This window comes from Myotis yumanensis, unplaced genomic scaffold, assembly GCF_028538775.1.
Source record: "Myotis yumanensis isolate MYYU_CA2020_CCGP unplaced genomic scaffold, mMyoYum1.0.hap1 SCAF_4, whole genome shotgun sequence".
NCBI classification, from domain to species: Eukaryota; Metazoa; Chordata; class Mammalia; order Chiroptera; family Vespertilionidae; genus Myotis; species Myotis yumanensis.
The window spans coordinates 19,171,379-19,197,156 of record NW_027223755.1 but is presented as its reverse complement, the minus strand read 5'-3'; the positions used below and the strand labels follow the sequence as shown (position 1 = coordinate 19,197,156).

Below are 25,778 nucleotides of genomic sequence, written 5' to 3'. Positions count from 1 at the left end.
ATATTTCATCTACTCATCAAATAAATATAACTTACAGTCTGTATTTAAAGATTTTGCTTATTTAAGCCAGTGAGTTAGGCCAAATTAGAGCTTTCATGTTATACTCTTGTGATTAGTTTCAATTAAAATATCATTCTACCCTAATATTTAATGCGGACTGTCACAAAACCAATGTACACATTGGTGGTTCACTCTGAGGGTATACATCTTAAAGATTATCTAGACATTTTAGAACTGGGTCATATATTCTATGAATTGTCCAGGAAATGTAAGGGAGGTTCCACTGTCAGCCCATTTTTGATCATTTCTTATAAATATCAACTCATTGCTATTATTGTGATAATTTATATATCCTATATAATAAAAGGGTAATATGCAAATTGACCCTAACTGTCATAGTGACCAGTCATTCCCAGTCGTTCTGCTGTTAGGGTCAATTATCACAATAAAAAATGGTGGTTGTCGCACATTTACTATTCAGTCAGGCACCAAGATTAGTCACATAAAGGTAGGACATCAGGAAAATGCCAGGACCTAGTACTAGACCTATAGTCTTAGAGTCTGACCAGCTATGGAAAGATGCTGAAGATGTACAGCTGAGTGGAAAATGTTCAAATAAGTTTGAGGTAACTCCTGAAGAAGGCAGCGAGCTTTCTGGGAGAATAACATCCAGAGAAAAGGAGGTATCAAACCTCACAAAATAACAGAGGTAAAAATTAGATGCCAGCAAATAGTGAATGAGAGCAGAGCAAAAGCACCACAGTGTGAAATTGGGGTGGATATTGGTGCTCATGGTTTCTACTTTTGGGGATTGTGTGGGAGCTTTTTGACTCAGATATTTTAAAGTTGAAGGCTGTGTATGGCCCAACTTGGTTCTAGACCAGGGGTGGGCAAACTTTTTGACTCGAGGACCGAAGGGCCGGAACAAAAGCATGGATGGAGTGTTTGTGTGAACTAATATAAATTCAAAGCAAACATCATTACATAAAAGGGTACGGTTTTTATTTTATTTTTAGTTTTATTCATTTCAAACGGGCCGGATCCGGCCCGCGGGCCGTAGTTTTCCCACGGCTGTCTAGAACATAACAAACATTTGTATGGCAGGAATGTTTTGGGGGAAGGTAATACACCATTATTAATAAGTAGAGGTCCCGTGCACAAAAATTTGTGCACTCTGCGGGGGGGACCCCTCAGCCTGGCCTGTGCCCTCTCGCAGTCTGGGGCCCCTCAGGTGTTATCTCTTAGTGGTTTTGATTTGGATTTCCCTGATGATTAGTGATGTGTAACACCACTCATCTACCTGTTGGCTATTTGTATGTCCCCTTTGGAAAAATACCTATCAAGTTCTTTTGTCCATTTTAAAATCAAATTATTTGTTTTTTCACTATTGAGTTGTATGTGATATATATATTCTAGAGGCCCAGTGCACAAAAATTTGTGCACTCGGGGGGGTCCCTCAGCCCAGCCTGTGCCCTCTCGCAGTCTGGGACCCCTCAAGCGATGTCCACCTGCTGGCTTAGGCCTGCTCCCTGGGGGATTGGGCCTAAGCTGGCAGTCAGACATCCCTTTGGCACCCCGGAGCCTTCAGAGGATGTCCACTTGCTAGCAGAGAGCAGGCCTAAGCTGAAGTCAGACATCCTTAGCGCTGCTGAGGAGGCCGGAGAGGCTCCCACCACCACCGCTGTACTGGCAGCCATCAGCCTGGCTTGTGGCTGAGCAGAGCTCCCCCATGTGGGAGTGCACTGACCACCAGTGGGCAGCTCCTGCATTGAGTGTCTGCCCCCTGGTGGTCAGTGTGTGTCATAGTGACCAGTCATTCCCAGTCGTTCTGCTGTTAGGGTCAATTTGCATATTACCCTTTTATTATATAGGATAGAGGCCTGGTGCATGGATAGGGGCCGGCTGGTTTGCACTGAAGGGTGTCCCAGATCAGGGTGGAGGTTCCTGCTTGGGTGCCTGGCCAGCCTGGGTGAGGGGCTGATGGCTGTTTGCAGGCTGGCCAAGGCCCCCAGTGGGGACCCTCACCCCATGACGGTGTGGCCATCCTGGGTGAGAGGCTGATGGCTGTTTGCAGGCTGGCAACAGCCCCCAGCCACCCAAGCTCCCAGTGGAGGCTGGCTGGAAGCAGGTATCTGGGATTTACTTATCTTCTATAATTAAAACTTTGTTCTCTTGAGTGGAGGCCACAGCTGGCCAGGGCAGGTGAGAAGCTTGGCTTCCTCCATCGCAGGGGCAACCAAGCCTCCTGCTTTCTCCAGCTCTGTGGCTGCTGGACACCATCTTGGTCAAGTTAATTTGCATATAGTATCTCTGATTGGCTGGTAGGCGTGGCTTGGGGAGTAGCAGAGGTGTGGTCAATTTGCATGCTTCTCTTTTATTAGATTAGATGTGGACAGAGAGAGGAAGAAAATAATACATATACTCTCTCTCTCTCTCTCTCTCTCTCACTCACACACACACACACACACACACAATTCTATGCCAAAGCACATATATCTTCTCTCATTTCATCTTTACAAGAACTCACTATTGCACTGTTGGGTGGATATTATTTTCCAAATATTATAGGAGACAAAGAGAACAGGCATTAGGGGGAAATTTCTGACCTGATTGCTCAAGGTAAGTGAAGGAATTAGTATATCACTCTAGTTCTCTCTCTTCAGAAAGTCAGCATCTTTATGTGTTATTATTCACTACCACTCAATGGTGGTTGATTTATAGAATCAAATTCTATGTCAGTGTTAGACTGAACTAAATACATGAATTTGCTTACTAAAGTTGCAAGATAATTGGATTTGGATTGATATATGTGTAGAAGCATTAAACAACAATATAGACACAGCATTTTGTGTATACATGAATTTTTTAATGTGTCCAGGAAAACTTAAAATTACAATAAAAAATAACATGTGTACAGTGATTCATTGTACAAAGATATATTTCTTTTTTAATCAGCTTTGTAAATTATAACATTGCTGTAAATTATAATTAACTAGATGTAAAGTGATTGTCTGAATTTTGTCTGGGATTGAAGAGTTTTCTGGGATTTAGTGTTTTCAGTATGAAAACGAAGAAAGTCCTTAAGAAACCAAAAGTAGATGATTGTCCTAAATAATACTTAATATTTAAATTTTTAAAACCCTAAATGCATTGTTTTGAAGGATAAATATTTAGCTCTTAGGTAGGAAGAGAAAATAAAATCTGTGCATTGAACTTAATATAGTATTTAGGTAACAGCATTCAATTTTGAGGTAGATTTTGGCAAGTATAAGGCAGTTTATATACTTTCTGTGCAGATGGTTGTCTTTCTTCCTCAAGGCCCTTTGAATTTCCTGAGACTAGCTTTATTCACCTCTGTGTTGCCAAGGATATGGGATGTTATTTTGCAGACACTTCCCAGTGAAACGAACATAAATGGTGAAAACTATATTTTTAAAATTATTTAAAAAATAAAAATCTACCATTTACTGTCCCTGGAAATTTTCTAAAAGCATATAGTAAATGGAAGAAATATTTACAGAAGAAAATCTACTGAAACATTTTAAGAATGGCAGTAGACTGTGGCACATGACACAGGACCTGAGCCCTGCCTCCCACTCCCATCTCCCAACTCAGCTGGACAGCGAACCCACTCTGGCCTGATGTGGTTGAGAAAACATGACTCCTCTGCCCTCAGCTCCCAATGAGATGTAACATCTTACCTGAGGGGCAGGGTTTCTCATCCCCCCAACTCTGAGTCTCAGAGGACAAATTCCTGTGAGTGTGGTTGGGAGGTGGGCTGCTTGCTTCCCCCACCCAACCCTGCTGGAAAGACACAGGCTCTATCCCTGGCAGGCAGATGATATGGGATCCAATCACTATTCCATTTTGCTAGTTCGTGGGAAGCCAAAATGAGATCACCCTCTGCCTTCACCCATGCCTGGACAGAGATTCAGAGAATTTCCCAGGGTTATAAAATGAACATAAGAATAGAAAATTCAGCCTAGCTAGTGTGGCTCAGTGGTTGAACATCGGCCTATGAACCAGAAGGTTCATGCAGTTCGATTCCCAGTGAGGGCACATGCCTGGGTTGCAGGGTGGGGTGTGCAGGAGGCAGCCCATCAGTGATTCTCTCTCATCATTGGTGTTTCTATCTCTCTCTCTCCCTCTCCCTTCCTCTCTGAAACCAATAAAAATCTATATTTAAAAAAAGAATAGAGAACTCAGAAGATCTTCTGAAGATACTTGCTTTTCTTTATTTTTTAGCTTTAATAGACATAAAATTATAAATGGCAATAATTATAACAATGTTTTATTGGGCTTTTGAATATATAGATGTAATATAGATAAAATATATGTAAACATATGTATATATATATAAGTATATATATATATACTTAATAGAACATAGCTACATAAAAATAAAATTTCTTTATTTGACTAGAATTAAGCTAATATGAATAAGAATACAATGTTAAGCTTTATATGATAAAGTAAATATAGAAGAAATATAAGATCCTAACACCACACATCACAACTTTTGTCTCATACAAGTGAAATTTTCAAATAATTGGAGCTTACCCCATTAAATGAAAAATATGTGAACTAATAAGTTTAAATTAAAAAAAAAAAAACTGCTGCATTGTTGCACAACTTAGTGAATATGCCAAAATGATTTAATTATTTGGGTTAAATGATGGAATTATATGTATGTGACTATAGATATTATTGAAATAGGTTATGAAAAAAATAATTTTATGTTTGTAAAGTGGTAATTTATTGGAGTGCTTGGAGTAGAGTATGTTTGTAGTGGTCACAACAAGATTGCTGGTAGGAAACAATAATTGAAAAGTATTGTGCCCTAACTGGTTTGGCCCAGTGCACAGAGCATCGGCTTGCAGATTGAAGCGTCCTGGGTTTGATTCCCGTCAAGGGCACATGCCTGGGTTGCGGGCTCCATCCCCAGTAGGGGGTGTGCAAGAGGTAGCCAATCAATGACACTCTTTCATCATTGATGTTTCTCACTCTCTCTCCTCCCTTTCTCTCTGAAATCAATAAAAATATTTATTTTTTTAAAAAAGCATTGCATTCCATGCAAAGAAAGAGAGATGGGTTTCATTCTATATGGGTAATAGTAATAGCATCTCAGCATTGTCAAGTACTTGTAGAATCTCCAACCATGCTTAAATTTGTTCTACTCCCTCTGCACCAAGCATTTGGATGGTCAATTTCTCATTACTCATGGTGCTTACTGTTCCCTGAGGATACTCGTTATGACCTTGGGCAGCTCTGACATGTCTTTGTTACATTTATCTGAATAATTTCTATAGATTCAATGCCTCGTCTTATCTCTATTCCACTGGAATGTGACAAGTAAATCTAACACCTGCTTTATATCAGCATCCTTATGAAGTCAAAGGCAGCTGGCATGTCTTTCTGTCTCCTTCTTTCAGCCGGCATATCCCTAGTTATTTCAAGTACTTCTCATAACCCATTGAATCAAATCTCTTTATACCCCTTTATATCCTTGTCTCTCGGCAAGATTCTGGTATACAGGAAATGCTTACAGTCTGGTCCCCTTAAAATACACCCAACATTGAACAGGATGCCAGGATGCCTTTCCATCACAAAGCCACTCACAACATACCTACATTCCTTCTGATTGGGACAATTTAGACAGAGGAAGCGGGGGGGCATGTGTGGAAACCAGAGCACCTAGAGAAAACCCATGCAGACAGGGAGAGAAGTGCACGCTCCCCACACACATGGCCCTTGCCGGCATCAATTCTGTTTTCTCATCAATGTTATAACAAAATGGCATGGAACAAAACGGTGACACTGCCCATTTGTCCATACTGGATATTACCAGTATTTTAAATTTTCACAAATCTTTAAAACACAGTTGAATAATGGAAAAAAATAAAATAAATATAACCACGATAACCATTAAAAGGCCGTACCTTTTAATCCATACCCTAATTATACCCTTTGATAGTGTTCATTACCCACAGGATCATAGCCTATCTCGCTGTTATAACTCATGACTTAAATCACTTACCTTTTTTCAAGTTATTGTGCCTCTCAGATATGTTTCCATAATTACCAACAACTTGTAGGCAGTTTCCTAACACAAACTCCATGGCTTTGCTAAACTCCTTTTGAAACTTCCTGAAAAACCTTTCTTCCTCTCCTCACTTTGTCTGCCTCACTCTTCTCCTCAAAAATTCCTTTACCTTCTTCCAATATCAGCCAATCACCTGCAGGAAAGTCTGTCTGAACCAATAGGCTTGAACTGCATGTCTTTTCTTTGCACTCTCTAATGTCTTCTTTGTTCTTCTAGCAGATGTTGAAATCTGCTTATATGTGTCTACCCAACAAGACTCTTCATTGGTAGGATTGTACTTTATTAAAATAATATGCCTCAATCCTAGTATGGGGTCTAAAACATAGTGGACACGAGCAAATATTTGCTAAATTGTACAAATGAACACAATCTACACCAACATTCTTCCAAAAATGCTGTAGTCATGAAAGAAATTCCATAGCAATTTTCTTCTTAATTTAGGCATGGACTCTACTGAGTAAAGGTTCTGAAAAGGGCTACGGTGAGAAATGCTCTCTTGTCCAGAAAAGATTATGTGATAGAGAGAATTAAACTCATTATACCCTGTACTCCCTGACTTTCAAATGTGCCTTAACTTCATTTATGGTTTTTGAGAACATTCTTATGAGACAGGATACAACATTGATATCATTAGACATTAATGCATTCTCACCCCTCAAATCAACAAGAGAATTGTCAAAGGCAGATTAACAGCATGACTCCTACACTGATCCTATAATTCTCAGCTATCTTCTGGTTCAGAAATCAGTTTCTAACAAATATTGACAAGAATTATAAATCTCATCTACGGTAGAAAGGCAAAGTAATTTTGATTTAGCACTAAAATGACATCCAAACTGCCCTAGTTTCCAATGACCAGCTTGTCTGCTATTTTGAAATAGATACCTTAACTTACTCTGATGAACAAATAGATCACTTCCTTTGGCCTGGTGATTTAGATGGGCTAATAACGAAGATGTCATCTGCTTTCACCCATGGTTTGTAGTGGCCTTGCCTTGATTCAGCTGGCCAGAATAATGATGATAAATATATGGTGCATTGAGCCTTTTGGTTTGCAAAGCCCTGTCATGTACAATGTTTATTTAAAATTGGTACTACTCTATAATAATAATTATAAGGAAAAACATTGATGACCTGGTTCAAATATTAGCTCTGAAACGTTCTAACTAGGTGAACTTGGGAGAATTTCTTAATGTCTCCATGCTTCCGTTTCCTCATATATGAAATGGGAAGATTAATAGTACTCACTTTTAGGGCTTTTGTGGGTTTTTGATAAACAAACATACATAGATATTTGGATCAATGTCAAGTACATGGTAAAATTTCAAAATGTTTATTATTATGATTGAAAATATATGTTTTAATATAATTATATATATAATATATATGCATACATATGCATATATGTGTGTGTGTGTGTGCACGCCACTATATTTCTCTCATTACCTGAAGATTTATATAAATTCAATGTCTGTTTTTTGTTTTGTTTTTTCTTGGATTTTTCAGTCCAGTAGCTAAAATGGCAGTGTCTGTTATCACCAAGAAGATTAGCTAATAAAGAAGATAAAAAAAGACAGTATTAACCAAGGTCACTGTTTTTTTTAAAGGTGTCCAGATTTATAGAACAATAAACAACAATGGCCCTTTTATATGTCTTTGGGGGAAAGATTTCTGTGCATTTACCACATTGTCAGTTTAAAAATGTCCCCTCAATTTCCTTAATATGATGTTCTTTTCCCTATCTGTGAATACAAAGATTCTACTTCTGCTCTGGCCGAAGTTCTTTGCAGCTGTTTCCAGATGTCTCTCCCACCCCCAGCTCTTCCCAAAGCCGCCATTAAGGGAATTTTTACGGCTCAAAAAGGTTTTAATATTCAGCAGGTTAAGGAAACCCATGGTCAGCTTCAGAATTTTAGTCTCTGCTGAGCTTTCAAGGTGTCAAGACCCTAAAATAATATGAACAGCAGGAGCACTAAATCTTTCATTATTTCCCCTTTCCCCTTGAGCATACTGACTTTGCAATAAAGAAGCTGTCATTTACACTCTTCTTTATTGCAAGGTGGGTAATAGCTACAGGGAGAAAAAATAAGGAACTGTGTCAAGTTAGCCTGACTGCCGTTATGATTAATGTGTAATCATTGTGCATTTGCATCTCCTCCTTTTTATATACAGGTACTTCATAGACTGGAAGAGTGATGGGGACAGCTACTTTACAATCGATGGAACCGAAGGAACCATCGCCACTAATGAATTGCTAGATAGAGAAAGCACGGCACAGTATAATTTCTCCATAATTGCGCGTAAAGTTAGTAAGTATGGCATAGATGGACTCGATGTTATACTGCAGCTTTTGGATTTAACACTCTTAAACGAGTCCCTGCTGAGGTGTTTTTCATTTTTGGACTGACAGCTGAGTGGTCTCCTGGGGAAACTCCGAAACCTGTTCCTTTCCCTCAGGGCATCAGTCCGGAGAGGTTGTGACAGCTGCCAGCGAGCCCTGTTTGCAGGATTGCATGAATATCCAGTGCTGCATTTCATTGTGTGACCTCATCCCTTCCCCGCTGCACCCTCAAAATCCCACCAGACCCCCCACTTCTCTTCTACATCAGATCCCCCTATATGATTGGGAGCTTCATTGGCCAGGCAGGAGGAAGTAATTATAAAATCACCCATTCTGAAATATTTTCTGAAATTGAAGACTGCATTTTAAAAATCACCCCTCTTCCTTCTCTCTGCTTTCATTAGAATCTAATTTTTAAATGAATATCACTGTGGATACACAGGAGTTTTAAGTATTCTTCAAGGAGTCACTCAGAATCTATAGGATAGTTACAAATGATTGCTTGAGTTGATTCCTGCCTGGACCAGAAGAGAATCCCCAGGACTGAGTGATTGTAGGTCTTCTTTGTTTGGCTGGATGATCAAGGGTATTGTCACAACGTCCTAAGGTAACAGATTAGGTGTGTGTGGTGCCATCTGGCTCTCAGTACAGCCGTTTGCAACAAAAGTGTATCTTTCCAGTCCATCTGCTTATGATCTCTTGAAAGATTTGGGGAAATCCCTTTTGAGTATCGGTTCATTTTGTTTCAGGCCTATTTAATTTTATGCATGTGATACAAACACTTTGGCAGCTAATTTCACCTCTCAGGTGTGTGTGTGGGAGAGGGCGGGGGACAAGAGCTGGCTGTGAATGTTTCTGTTTGAGGGGCTTTTGATCAATCTCAACTCACTGGGGGGTAAATAAGAAACAGTTTTGTTTATCTTCAGCAACTGCTTCAAAACATGAATAATCAGACACCTATTCCCAGGCCTTGGTGAGGTCTTTAGCACATTTCATTCCCTTCAGGTTATTCTGATTACTAAAGGTAAGCCTAACAGGAACGTCAATGTAGCTTCTGCCTTGTACCTTGGAACAGTGACCTGTCATGTGAGAAGGCTGGCTACCCTGAGGCTACCACACTAGAGAGGCCACGTGCCTTGCCGGTGCTCAGGCTGACCATCCAAGGTCAGCTCCGCCTTCTAACCATACCTGCCAGTGTTCTGGAAGTGTGAGTGAAACCTGGAACCTCTAGTCCAGGCCACTTGCTAGCTGAATACCGCAACGTAACTGCTGTCGCTACCATGTGAAATGCAATCTATTACCCAGCCAAAGCCTGCCCAGATTCTTACTCACACAATTGTGAGAGATACGAAAAGTGTAATTATTTCAAGCAACTACACGTTGGGGCCATTTGTTTTATGCAGCAGATAGATAACGGCAGAATTCAATGACACTATAAATTAGAGCCGTGATTCTTTGCTTGTGGGAATAGATTCTCTAGTCCGTTAGAGTGGAAAAGAGATAGGGAGATAAAAATGCACAAATCTCCCTTATCTGTCCCCATATAGTGTTTGGTTGCCACTGCATCTATGATTAAAATGGATTGGCAGTTGACAGTTGCCCAAATACTGTCTTCTGTGATTATTTTAGTTAGTTAATGCTGCTGGTGGTGGTTGGAAGGGAGGGAGTATCTCTCATTCCATCTGCATAGGAACTTGATATGGCCACCAGCAGAAGACCTTACAGCCTTTTAATTCCAGCATCCCCCTTGTGGAACAGGCAGTCTTCTTTGGTGATTTAATAGCATAATTTTTCAATTTCAGCTCCTTTCTGCTGTACTAACTTGACCCTGAGGAAATTCACACATCTTTGTCATGCTAAGTAGGCACATTACAGGCTACTCTTCTACTGCATCCTTCTTCTGCCATCTCCTGCCCTCCTTGCTCAGTTAGGCTCTGAACACAGATGATCCAGTCTGAGCAGAGATATTATCAGCAGAACAGAATGCAGTCTCCCCTTTGGAGTCCCCGCCCCCATCCTCTTTGTTTTCCCGAAACCTCCTTTCACACGTGTCATCTTTCCTCCCTCCAGTATCACGTCCTGTCACAGTTACATATGCTATTCTGCATTCCTTTCATGCTAACTTTCAATTATTTCATTCATCCAGAATGTTGGGGGCAGTTTAACCATGTTGTACATTAGCTTTTGTTTCCTAAGATGTTTGACAATATAGTGAAAATGAGTTGTCTAAGATATTGAGTATAGGACTTGGACATAGTGACAGCTGACCAGAGGCCGTCTCTTCTATTCATCAAAGCCATAGTTTCCATAGATTATTATCAGAATACTGTCCAATCTAACCTAAACCTTCTTATAAATGCACACACAAAACTTGTGCATGTTTTTTGAAGTAGGAGTAGTAGGCCCTGTACCTTAACTCCAGGTGAAAGTGTGGGTAGTGCATTGATCACCTGTATTGTAGCTCTAGAGGATGTCTTTCTTCCCAATAGCTACCCAGGCCATAAAGCCATCGTCATGCTATAAGGGTACTTGTTGGAGCATGTCTGGCACCTAAATCAAAGTTTTGAGCTTCAACTATTTGGGAAATGAAAGGAGACTATGGATTCTTATAGTGGAAGCAAGGGCCATTGATCCTCAAAGACTTAGATTTTTCAAACTCTTAGGGAATGCTATTTTTAATATTATTAATATAATTAGGGCACATGTTGGCCCACTGAGTTAGTATTTACTTAAATGAAAATTAGGAGACCCAAGTGTGTGGAGTGTCATAAATTATGTTGGCCCTTACTGGAACATATGCAGAACTGTGACTTAGACCCATAATCGATTAATCAATCTATCTATCTATCTATCTATCTATTTATCTATCATCTATCTATAAAGAATATAGGAGTAAGCTAACATTTCTAAAATCTCTATCTATCCCTGGTCTAGTTTAGTATTTATTTAAAGACTACTGTGTGGATGGATTTTAGAACCCTTGATAAGTCTGCTGGTGTAAACACTATATTTCTGTGTGAAAAATAAAGAGGCTAAACACATACTCTGCATTAATTAAATATTCTGCAATAAGAAGAGCTTACTGTGGCCCTGGCCAGTTTTTCTCAGTTGTTAGCATGTTGGCCCACAGCCTCTAGGTCAAGGGCATGTACCTCAGTTGCAGGTTCCCCACCCCTGGTCAAGGCCATGCAGAAGGCAACCAATCAATGTGTCTCTCTCACGTTGATGTTTCTCCTTCTCTCCCCCTCCTGCCCCCTTTCTACTCTCTCTAGAAGTCATCCTCAGGTGAGGATTTAAAAAAAGAAAAAGAAAAAGAATAGCTTATTCTGGGCTTTATTTTGCTTGAATTCACAGAGTTTAAAAGTAAACGTTATTCATATTCTTATGCATAAGGCTATTTTCATTGATTGAACTAGCCAGCTGAGCAGAAAACTATCATCATACTGAATGACTGAGAAATAAATAGCCCATACTTGCCCTGCCAAGAAGAACAAAATTGTATAAATATACCTTATTGCAGATTGAACTAGCATATGTTGGTCCCTGTATCTTCTATAAAAACTCTCAGGTGAAATGAAATGGTACAATGATTGAACAACTTCCAATTAATTAAAAAGCAGTCATTAATCAGTGTTGCTATAGTTGGGGATCCAAATAATTTTATTAGAGTTCTAGTAATTCTTTTATGCATTGCTACTTTGCTGTTTTTATTATGCTAATCTTGAGACTTTTTAAAGAGACAGAAGCTCCAAAAATTCACTTCATTCAAATTATCAGAAATTTTCAACATGAAAATATTTCTATTTTATTTTGCTATTACTATAATACATATAATTAGGGAAAATAACTAAGAATAACTACATTAGAACCCTAGAACATGTTTTATATAATTGTAAAATAAACATGATACCAAAGATAATTCTTTTCTTAGTCATTTAATTATCTGGATGATAATGGATTATTTCCAGTTATTGTGAAATGGGTCAAAAATCAGTGAATTGACTTAGGGAATACTATATTTGGAGGAAATTTTCTACGTATAAATATCAATATGAGTTGTGATTACATTGTTAGTTAATTAATTTTTAAGTCTATTTGGCATATAAATCTATTTTTTTTATAAATTCTTTTTAATTCAACATAATGCAAGTGATATGATTTTCATATGTACAGAAAAATCAAACTTTAGGCTTACTATATTTCAGGCTCAACATTAATTTATACATTTGTTTTTATAAACTTTCATACAATATCATATTACATGCAAAGCACAATTTGTTTTGGGTTATGGAAAACTAAGACTGAAGTCTATTATTGAGAATAGTAAAGTTTAGAAGTAGTCAGAAGTTAAATAAAATAAAGAATTTTAATAAACTATAACTGCAAATTATGTTGAATTATAGAGACTTCAGATTTAAATGTGCTCTCATATAACTTCCAGGTGGAGGTTGCAAAAGACATTGACTAGGGAGCAAAACAGTGGAATCAGTCATATAAATAGTTACTCTTAGAGTGCAGATGACTTTTGAGAACTTAATATAACCATTAATTTTAATTCTAGATTGAAGTTATTTTTTCCCTTCTATTGCTCAAATAATTGCTCTCTCTTTCTTTTCATAGATACCTTACTTTACATGTGAGTCTAGGTTTTTTATCTACTGTTCTATAATTTCCTCCCCCGCCCCCCGAAGTAACTATATGAAACTATTTTGTATTTTCAAAGAAAGGGAAGTTTGATTTATACTAGTACAGTATTGGCAACATTTCAGTAGTACTTGTAAGAGTAACACTTTGAAGAGAGAATCACTTCATTTATATAATTTATATAATGGTAAAAGTTCATACCATTTCATAAAGCCTTGCAATGTATCATTTACATGGAAATAATAATCATTAACACCAGTATAATCATAAACTTAATTTAGAAATGATACCATTTTTCTTCACTATTATATGCTGTGTAAATATAATGGAATTCAAATTTATGTTGTAATACCTTATATTTTATTTTAGACTTACTCAACTGCTTATGGTATACTACCCTAATTAAACTGCAACAGTACTTTAAATCAGTATAATTGCTCCATCAAAATCACATACACAACGGCAATGCTACTCTTATTTTTCTTTTTCTTAATTAGTATCCAATTTTCTTAGGAAATTAAACTACATGATGAGCTTTTTACCTGAAGGTTGAAATTTGGATTTAAATAAAAGGGTATATACAGAAAATTCATCTTAAACATCACATACCAAAAATTGAATGCAAAACTAGGCAACATTTTTACATGGAAAATTTATTGACATCATGCACTATATTTTATTTTATTCACTTGTAAAATAGATGATCTCAAAAAACTTAGCGATCTTCTCAGGTATGAAGTTCTTAATATTAAGGACATCATCATATATGTCCCTTATGCCCAGGATGTCATACTCTGCAACAAATGGATATGTTCATAATTAATAAATAAATTGATTGGCTTTGTACTTGTGTGAAATAAATAATGTTACACCTTAAGTGAAAATATTTATATCATAACATTTATTTTTTTCAACAAATTTATACTTATAATGAATATGAAAGCACCAGTGACATTTTACTACTTATTTATTTATTTACTTATTTATTGCTACATATTTGTGTTCAGTGCATAAGGTTCACAAAGAAAAAAATATTCATCAGATGGGCATCAAACAAGGTAAACTAGCAATAAGAATAGCATGTTGTAATGTTAATATGGAAAATAAGCAAGACATTATACTTTCACACAGAAAGGTACGAGGGAAATCCTCACTGTATGGTATGTTTTTCATTGATTCTAGAGAGAGAGGAAGGGAGAGGGATAGAGAGACAGAGAAACATCGATTGATTGCCTCCCAAACACACCCCAGCAGGGACTGAACCCACAGCCTGGCTATGTGCCCTGACAGGGAATCCAACCCCTGACCCTTCTGTGCATGGCACAGCACTCTAACCAACTGAGTCGTATTAAACAGGATGTCAGCAAGTAATTTACTTCTACATCCTTACATCTGTTTAATTTTTATTTGTAAAAAGCCATCTCTCTTTCATTCTCTTTGTAATTTATCATCATTCTTTCCAGGAGGAATCTTTTTGAGAGAGTTATTTAAATATGTAAGTGATTCTAACCAATAATGTTTTAATTATATGGACACAACATAAAAAATGTTTGTTTTATTCAGTGGAAAATATTACTATTGGTGATTGGTTCTATGAACTAACCCTGGTAGGATGGTGACTCTCATGATAAACTAACAGCTAAAAGGTTGGCCTTACTTTGGTGGTGAGTTTCAGGATTAAACACTGGTGTAGTGCACTGCTAGTTCTCTGAGAATGAAACATTGGTACCTCATTTACTCATCTCTTTCTTATTTATACTCAGTACAACACCTTAGTGGGTCACTGGGATTCCAAATAAAGGTTGAATTTAAAAAAATATGCTATTTTCAGTATAAGCAATAACTGACCAGATTTTTAAATTATCTTTTCTCTTTTTATATTTTAATAGGTAACACATTATTAACCAGCAAAGTCAGCATATTGATTAATGTCCTAGATGTCAATGAATTTCCACCAGAAATAGCTGTGCCATATGAAACATCTGTTTGTGAAAATGCCAAACCAGGACAGGTATCTTATCAATATTGTTAATTAAGAGTGTATAAAGGCCTATTCCATGCATGTGCTTTAGGTTGTAAGACTATACATGAATATGTACACACACAGTAATGAAAGTTTCTGTCAAAGTCTTCGGATTTATGTTGGTGATCGTGGGCCTCCAGGTTTTTTTTCTACCTTATTATAAATGAATGAATGAGTGAATGAATGAGTAAAATAAAATAATGGTTATCAGGCATAAACAAATAAGTGTATTTCATGCAAAAAAATTATGACTAAACCAATCTGTGCACCTAGGTTCCAAAAGAAAAAATATGTTGATATCCTTTAGTTTGTTCTATATTTAAAACACCTTTAAGTAGTGTAACTACTCCTTTAAGAAAATATGAAGTTTTAATTTTTACTTGAAAAAATCTTAATATTTAAAAAGAATGTATTTTTAGATAAGGGCATTCTTTAATCTATAGTATTTATTTCTTTTTTTATAGTATTTATTTCATTTTGACTGTCTTCTATGCTGTATAGGACATTTGCCTCATAGTTTTAAATCTATGATGTCCATTACCATAGGGCTATTAAATTTAAAAAAAATCCATGTTCTGACTTATGCTTGCCCTAGTTCAAGTGTGTAATAGCAGTATGTGGTGTGAGTAGCTGTCATTTTGGTGAGGGAAAATACAGAAACATGTAGTGGATGCTGCTGCTCTAATCCTCTTTTGATAATTGAGGGAAAACTATTAGTTTTATTTCAGCATGACTAGTTTAGTCACATTTTCCCAAGTGATAAACACCTTAAATGTACCCACAATTTACATAGGATGAGCCCAATGCTTGTTTTATTGTCTGAAATAGTAGGTGCTGCATAAATGTTTATACAAATACACAACCTGATTTAGTTATTTGGGGAGTTATAAGAAGTTTACTTTAACTTAGTCATTTTCTACTTTTCAGATCCCTCCTCCCCATCCCCAAAAGTCAATCCTTTATTTGTAAGTAATTAGGCACATTAATTATTTCATATCAATCGGAAACTTGCAATGCACTAAATGAAAGCCTTTTGGAAATAGAACTCTACTTAAGGCTTCTATGTTTACCTAGTAGATTAAAGGGTTTAAAAATTTGGGAGTAGTGGCAGTTACTAGAGATAACTTCCTTTTTTTAATATCTTGACAAATTGGTGAGAAATACATGTATCCTTGGAGGATCTTTTGCTAATATCTCTGTTGGGCTTGTGTGCCCTATGGGGATACATTTATGTACAAAGCATAACCCTGAAATGCCTCTTGAGTTTGCGGAGAGTGTAGTACATGAGCACCTTCTGCTTTGACCTCAGCCATTCTGCCCTTCACCTAGGAGCTATGCATAGGAACCATTTATCTTTTCTGAATTATAATTGAATATGTATGTATGTATGTATGTCTGTATCAAAATAAGAAATAGAAAAGAGAAAGAGATGAGGCTGTGTATACCAGTAAATTTTTATATATAGGATCAGCAAAGATTTATCTGGGAGTTATTTTCCTTAGGGCAATTATTCCAAGTAAGTGACAGTTATGCCCCAATTGTCATGTCTCTTTGGTGGTTGAATGACTTTTTTTTTTAATTCAAAAGTTATGTTCTTGATATGCATTAACGTTACATACCTTTAATTTAGTAAATAATTATGCTACTTGTAAGTAGTTAAAAGAAAATAAAACAAAACTTGAAAAACAGTCATTAGTGCTCCGATACGTTAGATTTTATGGATGAGATCTAGATCTGAGCATATGGATTTGTGTGAAGTTAAAGTTTTACAGGGCCTATAGGGTGGTTCTTTGGCTAAATTACCACATTCCATGATCTGACCTTTGGTGTTGAATAATTAAAGTCTCACTTATGATAATCCTGCAACTGATTCGCACTGAACCAAAAAACTGGAATTCTCATTAGAGGATGATACTGATACTGCACCAGACACTCCAAGTCTCAGATGTGTGTCTGTGTGTCTCTGTGTATGTATGCACACACATCTGCATCAGAAGGTTGATCAGAGTCATAAAATTGGATTTTAAGTATGAAATTAAAACAAAAAGTAGATTAAATCACATGTTTAAGAGCATCAATCTGAGAAGATACGATGCATGCTTCGCCCACTGGGACCAAGATATGGCATTCTAAATCTAAGGTCTTTCTTTGGATTCAGATGAAGTCAAGGAACATGATAACTAAGCCAGCATAAGGCTCTCACCTTCTCACACAAAGTTCCTGAAATTTATTCTGATGCAAAGCCATTGGATATATTAATAACTGAATGCCTCAAAACCATTCTGAGATGCTTATTTATGAAGTGAATTATCAATTTCATAGTTGGGCTCTCAGAAGTAATTTTTAATCTCCAAATTCTTAAAGGCATTTTAATGAAGTATCAGAATTTTAACTACAATAAAACCCAATGGGGACAATTTAGGGAAAATCTTTGAAACTGGATGAAAACTGCTTTCTTCTTAAAAAACCCTGAAAAAAATGTACTTTTACCCATTGAGAGACAGCAAACATAACAACAGAAACAAATGTGCATCCTTTTATCTCTCTCATCATTTTATTTATTTATGAAGTAAAACTCATTCTCACAAAATAACTATGCTGAAATTTTGCTAATGTCAGGGTTTTTAAATACTCACAGATTTTGTTCCAGTAAGCATTTTCATACTTTGGTTCAAAAGCACTTATTTCATCTAATTTAAAATGCAAGTAAGTACATTTTAATTTTATTTTGCCTACTGGTGAGTACAATGCTATTAAGCTTTTGAGTTATGCAGATATTGATTTGGAGTGAACCCATACGCTATCAATGTTTACATATTTATACATTAAAATTATTTGTAAATAATTGATTTACTGATATGAATCCTCAATGTGTCAATTCTGTCTACTTGCTTGCCTCATTAAATAAACTTTTCAGCCTGGAATGTAAAATTCCCTTTGAAACTGACGACTGACTTCAAGTTTCATCTCCACTTTGTTTCAGATCATTCAGTTAGTCAGCGCTGCTGACCGAGATCTTTCCCCTGCTGGGCAGCAATTCTCCTTTAGAGTATCACCTGAAGCTGCCATCAAACCAAATTTTACAGTCCGTGACTTCAGAAGTAAGTACCACATAAAAATGTACCTGTAACATGGAACTTTATAAAAGGACACCAAGAAGAACATCAATACATTTCCTAAAAGCACTTCAATACATAAAATATGGAAATCCAATGTGAGAAATACAAAATTCCAGGTAGCAGTACATGAAATATTTAGAATTCTATTGTCTTGGACTATTTCAAGTAAACATTGCTATTATTGATTTTATGAAAAATAAAATATTTTTTGTAATTAAAATGGTGATTATTGTAATTCATGGTGGTATTTAAAAAATTTTATGAATCTTAATGATATTAACACACTTTATTTTCCTTTAGATGTTAACTCTAACATTTAAATTTTAAAGTTTATATATAGACATAATTTGTTGGGGGAAAATCAAGTGTTAATCTGAAATAGCAATTTGATATTTGTTGTGTTTTTAAATAATAGGTTGTAAGGTAAGATTCTTTTGCAGATTCATACTTGTAATAATTTGTCCTGCTATCATGTGAGAAAATATTCACAGAAGCATTTTTTCTCTATGAGATTTTGATGTCATAATAAATAGGTAAACACATCTCCTTTTTTTTGTACACCATACTATATTCCTTCTAAATAGCAAATGTAATTCTTTTACCAGAGAAGAATAATTTTTCTTTTTCCCCCAAGAATTACTTTTATTAATTTTTGGCATCTTTCATGATAAAAGAATTAAAATATGATGTATTTTATTAATTTAGGAAGAGCCTCTTACTGTTTAGCAGACATCCACTTTGAGGTGAAGCTCATAGTAACCATCTTTTCATAAATGTCATGTTTTGTAGACAACACAGCTGGAATTGAAGCCAGAAGAAATGGATACAGCCGGAGGCAACAAGAGCTATATTTCCTCCCTGTTGTGATAGAAGACAGCAGCTATCCTGTCCAGAGCAGCACTAGCACAATGACTATTCGAGTTTGTAGATGTGACTCTGATGGTACCATCCTGTCTTGTAATGTGGAAGCAATTTTTCTACCTGTAGGACTCAGCACTGGGGCTTTGATTGCAATCCTGCTGTGCATTGTTATACTCTTAGGTGGGTTTCAATATTAACCGTTTCTCTTTTTTCCCTCCTCCCTCTCCCTCTCTCCCTCCCCTCCCCTGCCCCTTCCTCCCCCTTCCCCTCATTTCTCCTCCTCCTCCTCCTCCTCCTCCTCCTCCTCCTCCTCCTCCTCCTCCTCCTCCTTCTTCTTCTTCTTCTTCTTCTTCTTCTTCTTCTTCTTCTTCTCCCTTGCTCTCTCTCCCTCTGCCTCTCTCTCTCCTGTATATCCTCAAATTACAATGTAAATCAATGTTTCTTCACTGAGATGCTATATTGGATTAGAAGGAAGATTATCTATTTATATTGAATTATATTTTTAGGAAAGTTAATTTTCTATTTTGGATGTATAGCATCGGGCATAAATAAATAACATAATCAAAAATACAAAAGTGTGTTCAAGCCTTAGAGGATTTCCAAACAATAACAGTTTGTGGAACTTGCCGCAATGAAATTTTCTGTAACAAATATCCTATTTACTGTACTGGCTTCTCCACTTATTTTACATCCTAGTGATTATTACTCCCTAAGATACTGTATAGCCATTAAAAATACACCAGATGAATAATAGTTCTCAAACATTAGTTTAATAAATACTAGTAAAGAAAAGAGGAAGGGGAAGAAATAAATAGAGATAAACTAAGGGAACCTCTAATTTATTTTTTTTTTCTGTTCAAACAGCCAGCCAGAAGTGATTTTTATTCATCTTTTCTCAAATATCTTCACATCAAAATTCTAGCCATTTCCAGTGGAACAGAAGAGACCACACTGAAATATCTAGCAGTACGCCAGATGAAAGGGATCAAAGTAAATGTATTCTGTAACATCTCTGGGAGAATAAACACAAACCTAGTTAGGGATTTCCGTCTTCCATCAACTCTTCAGCTGACTCCATTTCCCAAATTAATTTATTGCCAGGGAATTACAAAAAGTGAAGAGAGATTTTCTGGGGTTATTTTAGTCATTATTTTAAATTCAAATTGCAACAGATACACAGTGGACACTGTGGAATCAGTTTATATATGAATGTTTATTATTTAACCACACAAAATCCTGACAAATGTAGACACCTCCCTTTATTCCTAGGATTGAAAACAAAATAAAAAACACAGTGGGAGGTAAAGGATAGAGTAAGGCATTACACAATAATTTGTGAAGAACAGTTTCTGGGTCATAATCTCACTTGGCTTGGAGGGCAAAGTTCTAGTCCAATTTACATGATGTAAATATTAATTCCACACAAGTACCCTGGTGTGTAGAACAAAGTATTTTCATATCATTATAATTTATGGTAAATTATGTCTGGCATCTGTTTGTGCTGATGACAGAAACCTAAAAGGGAAGATTCAAAATAATGTTCTCACATCTGAAATAGAACATGATCAATTAGGTGTTTCACTTCAAATCAACCAGTCCTCTCTCACACTCTTCTTTTATCTAAAAGCTCTTTGAATTATAGAGTTTTGCATATCAACCTAGCATGACGTGACATCTTCTGGATGCTTGCTTTTGGCCACGGCTGCTGTTACAGTGTAGCAGTTATTCTTGCTCAGGTCAACCTTATGTATTGCTGTCCATCACTTATTCATGTCCCCAGTGCACCTGCACAGGTCTAGATTTGTTACTTTGCTGGTAGACAGCAATATATGTTGGCACTCTTAATCTTGCCATGGGCTCTACTTAAAAGTCCATCCATTGTTTGACCTTCTTAACTAATGTCAGGCTCCTTGAAATCTTCCAGCTTATTCTTAACCATTTTCATATCCTTCCTAGGTAAGGGGAAGCATAAGAATCTTGCGGTGCTTGGATACCTTTTAGGTGGTCTTCAGGCACATCTATCTAGTCTCCCTCTCGATCGTGGCAATGCTAAAGCTATTTTATATGCCAGGCTTCTCTGTGAGGTTGCAGCCTCTCATGTACTCCCCAGGTGAACAAACAATAAAGACTCCCTTTAGTTCTGAAAGTTGCCTAAACTCTGGGAGGAGCCTATTCTGCAAGAGCTCTACCTATCGCTCCCCCGTCTTTTCAATTCATCAAACTCTAATTTTGGAGGAAGAGGGAATAAATGGACTTTCATCATCCTATGACAAGAATCTTCCAGGCTTTGCTGTGGTAGATCAAACACATTTTGTCTTTCAACTATTACCATCATTACGGAGAAGAGGGGATATGTGACAAGTGAAGTTGAGTGCTGACTTCATGGTTTGAATCTGTGCCTATTTACTCTAGAAGAGATATATGATTTAATGATGGTGATGAGTCAACATAGAGACAAAGAGATATTCAATAATGAAAGTATATTAGTTAACTACTTCAAAGTATGATCATGCTTCATGAAGGTAATATGGATACCAGGCATTTGGCTTGGAAAACATCTCAATATAGTAGGACACAGAATTTAAATAATTAGAGCTCTTAGATAAATAGCTTATAAAATAAGGCCTTTACATTGTATATTCTTCTCTTTATCTCTTGCTTATTTATTGCTTTTAAAAATTATTATCACAGGAAGATTTATGTTTATTTCATTAAAAAAGTTAACATAATTGGGAAATCTAGGTATGAGTAATACCTAATTATTGTTGATGAGCTATAATATTCACATTTCATAATATCAATGCTATACAGCTCTCTGTATATTTACAAAAACAATGCTTTTCTTTTTTAAATATATTTTTTATTGAGTTCAGAGAGGATCAATGATGAAATGGAATAATCAATAGGCTGCTTCCTGCATGCCCCCCACTGGGGATAGAGCCTGAAATTGGGGCATGTGCCCTGACCAGGAATTGAACCATGGTCTCCTGATTCATAGGTCGATGCTCAACTACTGAGCCACTCTGACTGGGCAATAACATTCTTCTTTTTGTAACTTTGTAAAACACTTTTTACCAGACAGTCAAATATTTAAATATAATGCATGTTATATTTGTTGTAGCAAGGCCATAATTGTTTGAGTCTGTGAATAATGTGGCTATGATTTCTTGTTAGTTATAGTTTTAAAATTAGGTTGAGTTTAGATAATGAAAAAACATAAGCATGGATCTGATTCTTATTGATTTCAGTGACAGTATGTTATTAAATAAAATCAGTCAGCCCTGATCAATTTTATTTTTATGAGGCGATGAACTGACATATTCTCAACTTTCAATGTTTTGTCTTCTAGTCATAGTGGTGCTGTATGTCGCTCTGAGAAGGCAGAAGAAGAAAGACACCGTGATGACCTCTAAAGAAGACATCAGAGACAACGTTATCCATTATGACGACGAAGGAGGTGGGGAGGAGGACACCCAGGCTTTCGACATTGGTGCTCTGAGAAACCCAAAAGTGATTGAAGATAACAAAATCCGCAGGGACATAAAGCCAGACTCCCTCTGTTTACCTCGGCAGAGACCCGCAGTGGAAGATAACACAGACATAAGGGATTTCATTCATCAAAGGCTACAGGAAAATGATGTGGACCCAACCGCCCCACCATATGATTCGTTGGCAACATATGCCTACGAGGGAACCGGATCAGTCGCAGACTCCCTCAGCTCCATAGACTCTCTCACCTCGGAAGCTGACCAGGACTATGACTATCTGACAGACTGGGGCCCCCGCTTCAAAGTCTTGGCAGACATGTTTGGCGAAGAAGAGAGTTATAATCCTGATAAAGTCACTTAGGGGAGAAGCAAAGACTATATCAACAGGAGAAATTTAAGAAAAAAGAAATCACTCACACACACACACACACACAGACACACACACACGCACACACACACACACACACCACAGCTTTATAGGACAAGATGTCTTTGAGTATCTGGTTTCTAGCAAGTTGCTATATTTATCATATTGTCAATTTTGGTTTATTCTGCCAACACAAGATAAATCCTATTATATGTACTTGCTTGGTTTGGTTTTGCTGCTTTGGAAACACACTGAGACGAGCTCAGGCCTATTAAACACAATTTACTGACATGACAACCTAGAATGAAGATAGCTAGGTGGCATCACGGTGGAAGAGTGTTAGATTTTTCTTAATTCCACTAAAGTGCCTATTGAAACTCTTATCATTTAAAGTGGTGTACAGTACACTCCGCTGTGATGACATCACAGGACTCAGAGACACAGAGGACATAAAACAAAGACAGCGTCTTCATATGCCAAGGAGCAATAGCAACATGCTGACTTCTAATTCCTTTTGAGAAAAAAACAACATACTTCCGAACTCCATCTTCTTAGAATTCAAAAATTTTTAAAACTGTATGCCGAAACACATTTGTTTTCCCCACCCTTTCAGAAAATTGAAATATATGTAATGTTAAATTCAATATGTAAGTTCTGAATTTTAAAAGCAATGTTTGATCTTACCATTACTTCATATTAAGCTATTCATTAAAATGTTACTTTTTATCAAAAAAAATAAACTTTTAAGAAATGAAATTTTAAAAAATCCCTCTTTCTAAAGAGAGGCCTCAGGGCTAAAACTCCACATTAAAATAAACATTGGTTTTGTTTTAATACTGTGCTGGTGGTGTGTGGAAGGTTGGTTTTAACAAGTGACCATTGAAGTCTTCATTCATAGATAAAACTTTAAGTTGTGTTTTTATGAAAAAAAATTTTTTTGGGGGGGGAAGCACCATTAATTTAAACATGAAAAATAAATTAATTATATAGCTTCTCAGAATTTCTTATAAGCTAGGGATTATGTGGTGACTAAATAAAATAAAATACATATCAAATAATACAGGATGGAATTATAGCATTCCTAAAAAGTATTTATTATACAACACTAAACAAAAAATATCAGGGACTTCAGAAAACTCAAACCAATAACTGACTCCTAAAATAAACACAAGCAAAAAGCCGGACAGTTTATTTACTTATTTTATTAACATGGATTTCAACTTTGTGAGAATGTTATTATATTGAGGCTCCGAATTGCTTCGTTACACCATGATCTGCAATAATTTCAATATAAATTATTCCTACAACTATTTTGTAAAGAACTTTTACTGTTTAATTTGATACAGATTTCTAAGAAATATTAAATTTTAAAGCATTCAGACAAACTATACGCATACACTATTTTCAAATGATCTATGTGCACTAGCTAAAAATGTACTTAACAAACCAGATAACTATCAAGTAAGAGTATTTTTTCTTAATATTTAAAGTATACCAGTGACTACAGAAGCATTGAAACTATATATAGGAAAAAAATTTTATAGATCCATCCTGATCTATGCATCATATCTAGCTATATTTATGAAATATTTATGAATATATTTATATTTGTAAGGTTGTGAAAATAAAAATTCACACACGGGGAAAACAAATAGAAAAGTAGATAATCCAGGCAGCTTATATTCAGTCCTATTCTTTACTAAGTACTTACTTCAAAATATATAACTAATAATTATGTCGTGGCAATTTGGCCATTTGAATCTGCATTTCCCATCCCTTTTTTTTTGGTGTCTAATACTTGCCTTCTTGTCTCTATTAGGAATAATTGTTGACCTCATTTTCATCCCCTCACCACCTCATTACCTTTGTCTCACCCCTGGGAACTGCATTAGAATACTCATGTAGCCTAATAATTTGCACTATAATATGCTTTGGAAAATATTTATTTTTAAAAAGCTGGTGATATGATAACTATTCTAGAGAAAAAAAAAATTAAGGCAACTTCGGGATTTCTCCTTGCAACATGATTTGATGCATATGCCTTTCCAGGAGGTTGAACTGCAAGATCACTAGGGCTGACAAACTAGTTCTTACCAGGAATTACTGCATTTTGCATCTTGTGAGAGAATCTAACTGCTGTTGCACACAGGGATACAGCAGAAAAATGGTGGCATGGAGAAAACCTGTGAGGGGCAGGTCATGGTAAGCCACAGGAATGAGATACTAAGCAAAAACATAAAATTGGTGGGTCTTTTCTCCAAACTAACAAGCTTTTTTAGGTACCCCCAGCTTTTATTTTTGCTGCACCGCTGCATTATTTTGCTAGGGCTGCCATAACAAAGTACCACAGACTGGGTGGCTTAAACAACAGACCTTTATTTCCTCCTAGTTCTGGAGGGAAGAAGTCCAAGATCAAGGAGTTCAAAGAGTTGGTTTCTTCTAAGGCCTGGTCTCTTTGGCTTGTACATGGCCATCTTCTCTCTGCTTCAAGGCATTCCTCTTCTTTTAGTAACACCAGTCATACTGAGCCTATTCACCGAACCTCTTTTTACTTCAATTATAAGGTACTGGTGGTTTGGACTTCAAAATATGAATTTGAGGGCTAGCCAATTCAGCCCTTATCAAGCACACAGATTTTAACAGAATTTTAAAAATTATTTGATCTGCAACAAGCAACCAAACAAATAAACATGAGGAAAATAAAATCTTGAATGGGAATAATTTCAGCTCCAAGGGGGAAACCATAAGAGTGATTTATTGAAAAGAGGTCTTTGGTGCTTATAAATTGAAAGTATGAGATATTTTTTACACTACAAAAGCACTAAAATTAAT

At 36.4% G+C, this 25,778-nt stretch overlaps 1 protein-coding gene across 3 annotated transcripts in view; it reads left to right on the top strand.

Annotated features, from left to right (window-relative positions):
- CDH12 (cadherin 12) overlaps window positions 1–23,833 on the top strand; it is a 718,639-nt gene extending 694,806 nt beyond the window's left edge. For all 3 annotated transcript variants that reach the window (XM_070411429.1, XM_070411431.1, XM_070411430.1), the window contains 5 exons: window positions 8,276–8,412; window positions 14,978–15,099; window positions 18,095–18,212; window positions 19,020–19,271; window positions 22,441–23,833. In XM_070411429.1, the coding sequence (XP_070267530.1) occupies window positions 8,276–8,412; window positions 14,978–15,099; window positions 18,095–18,212; window positions 19,020–19,271; window positions 22,441–22,940 (1,129 nt within the window). In that variant the 3' untranslated portion in view covers window positions 22,941–23,833. The remainder of the gene's footprint in view (window positions 1–8,275; window positions 8,413–14,977; window positions 15,100–18,094; window positions 18,213–19,019; window positions 19,272–22,440) is intronic.
- The last annotated feature ends 1,945 nt before the right edge of the window (window positions 23,834–25,778 follow it).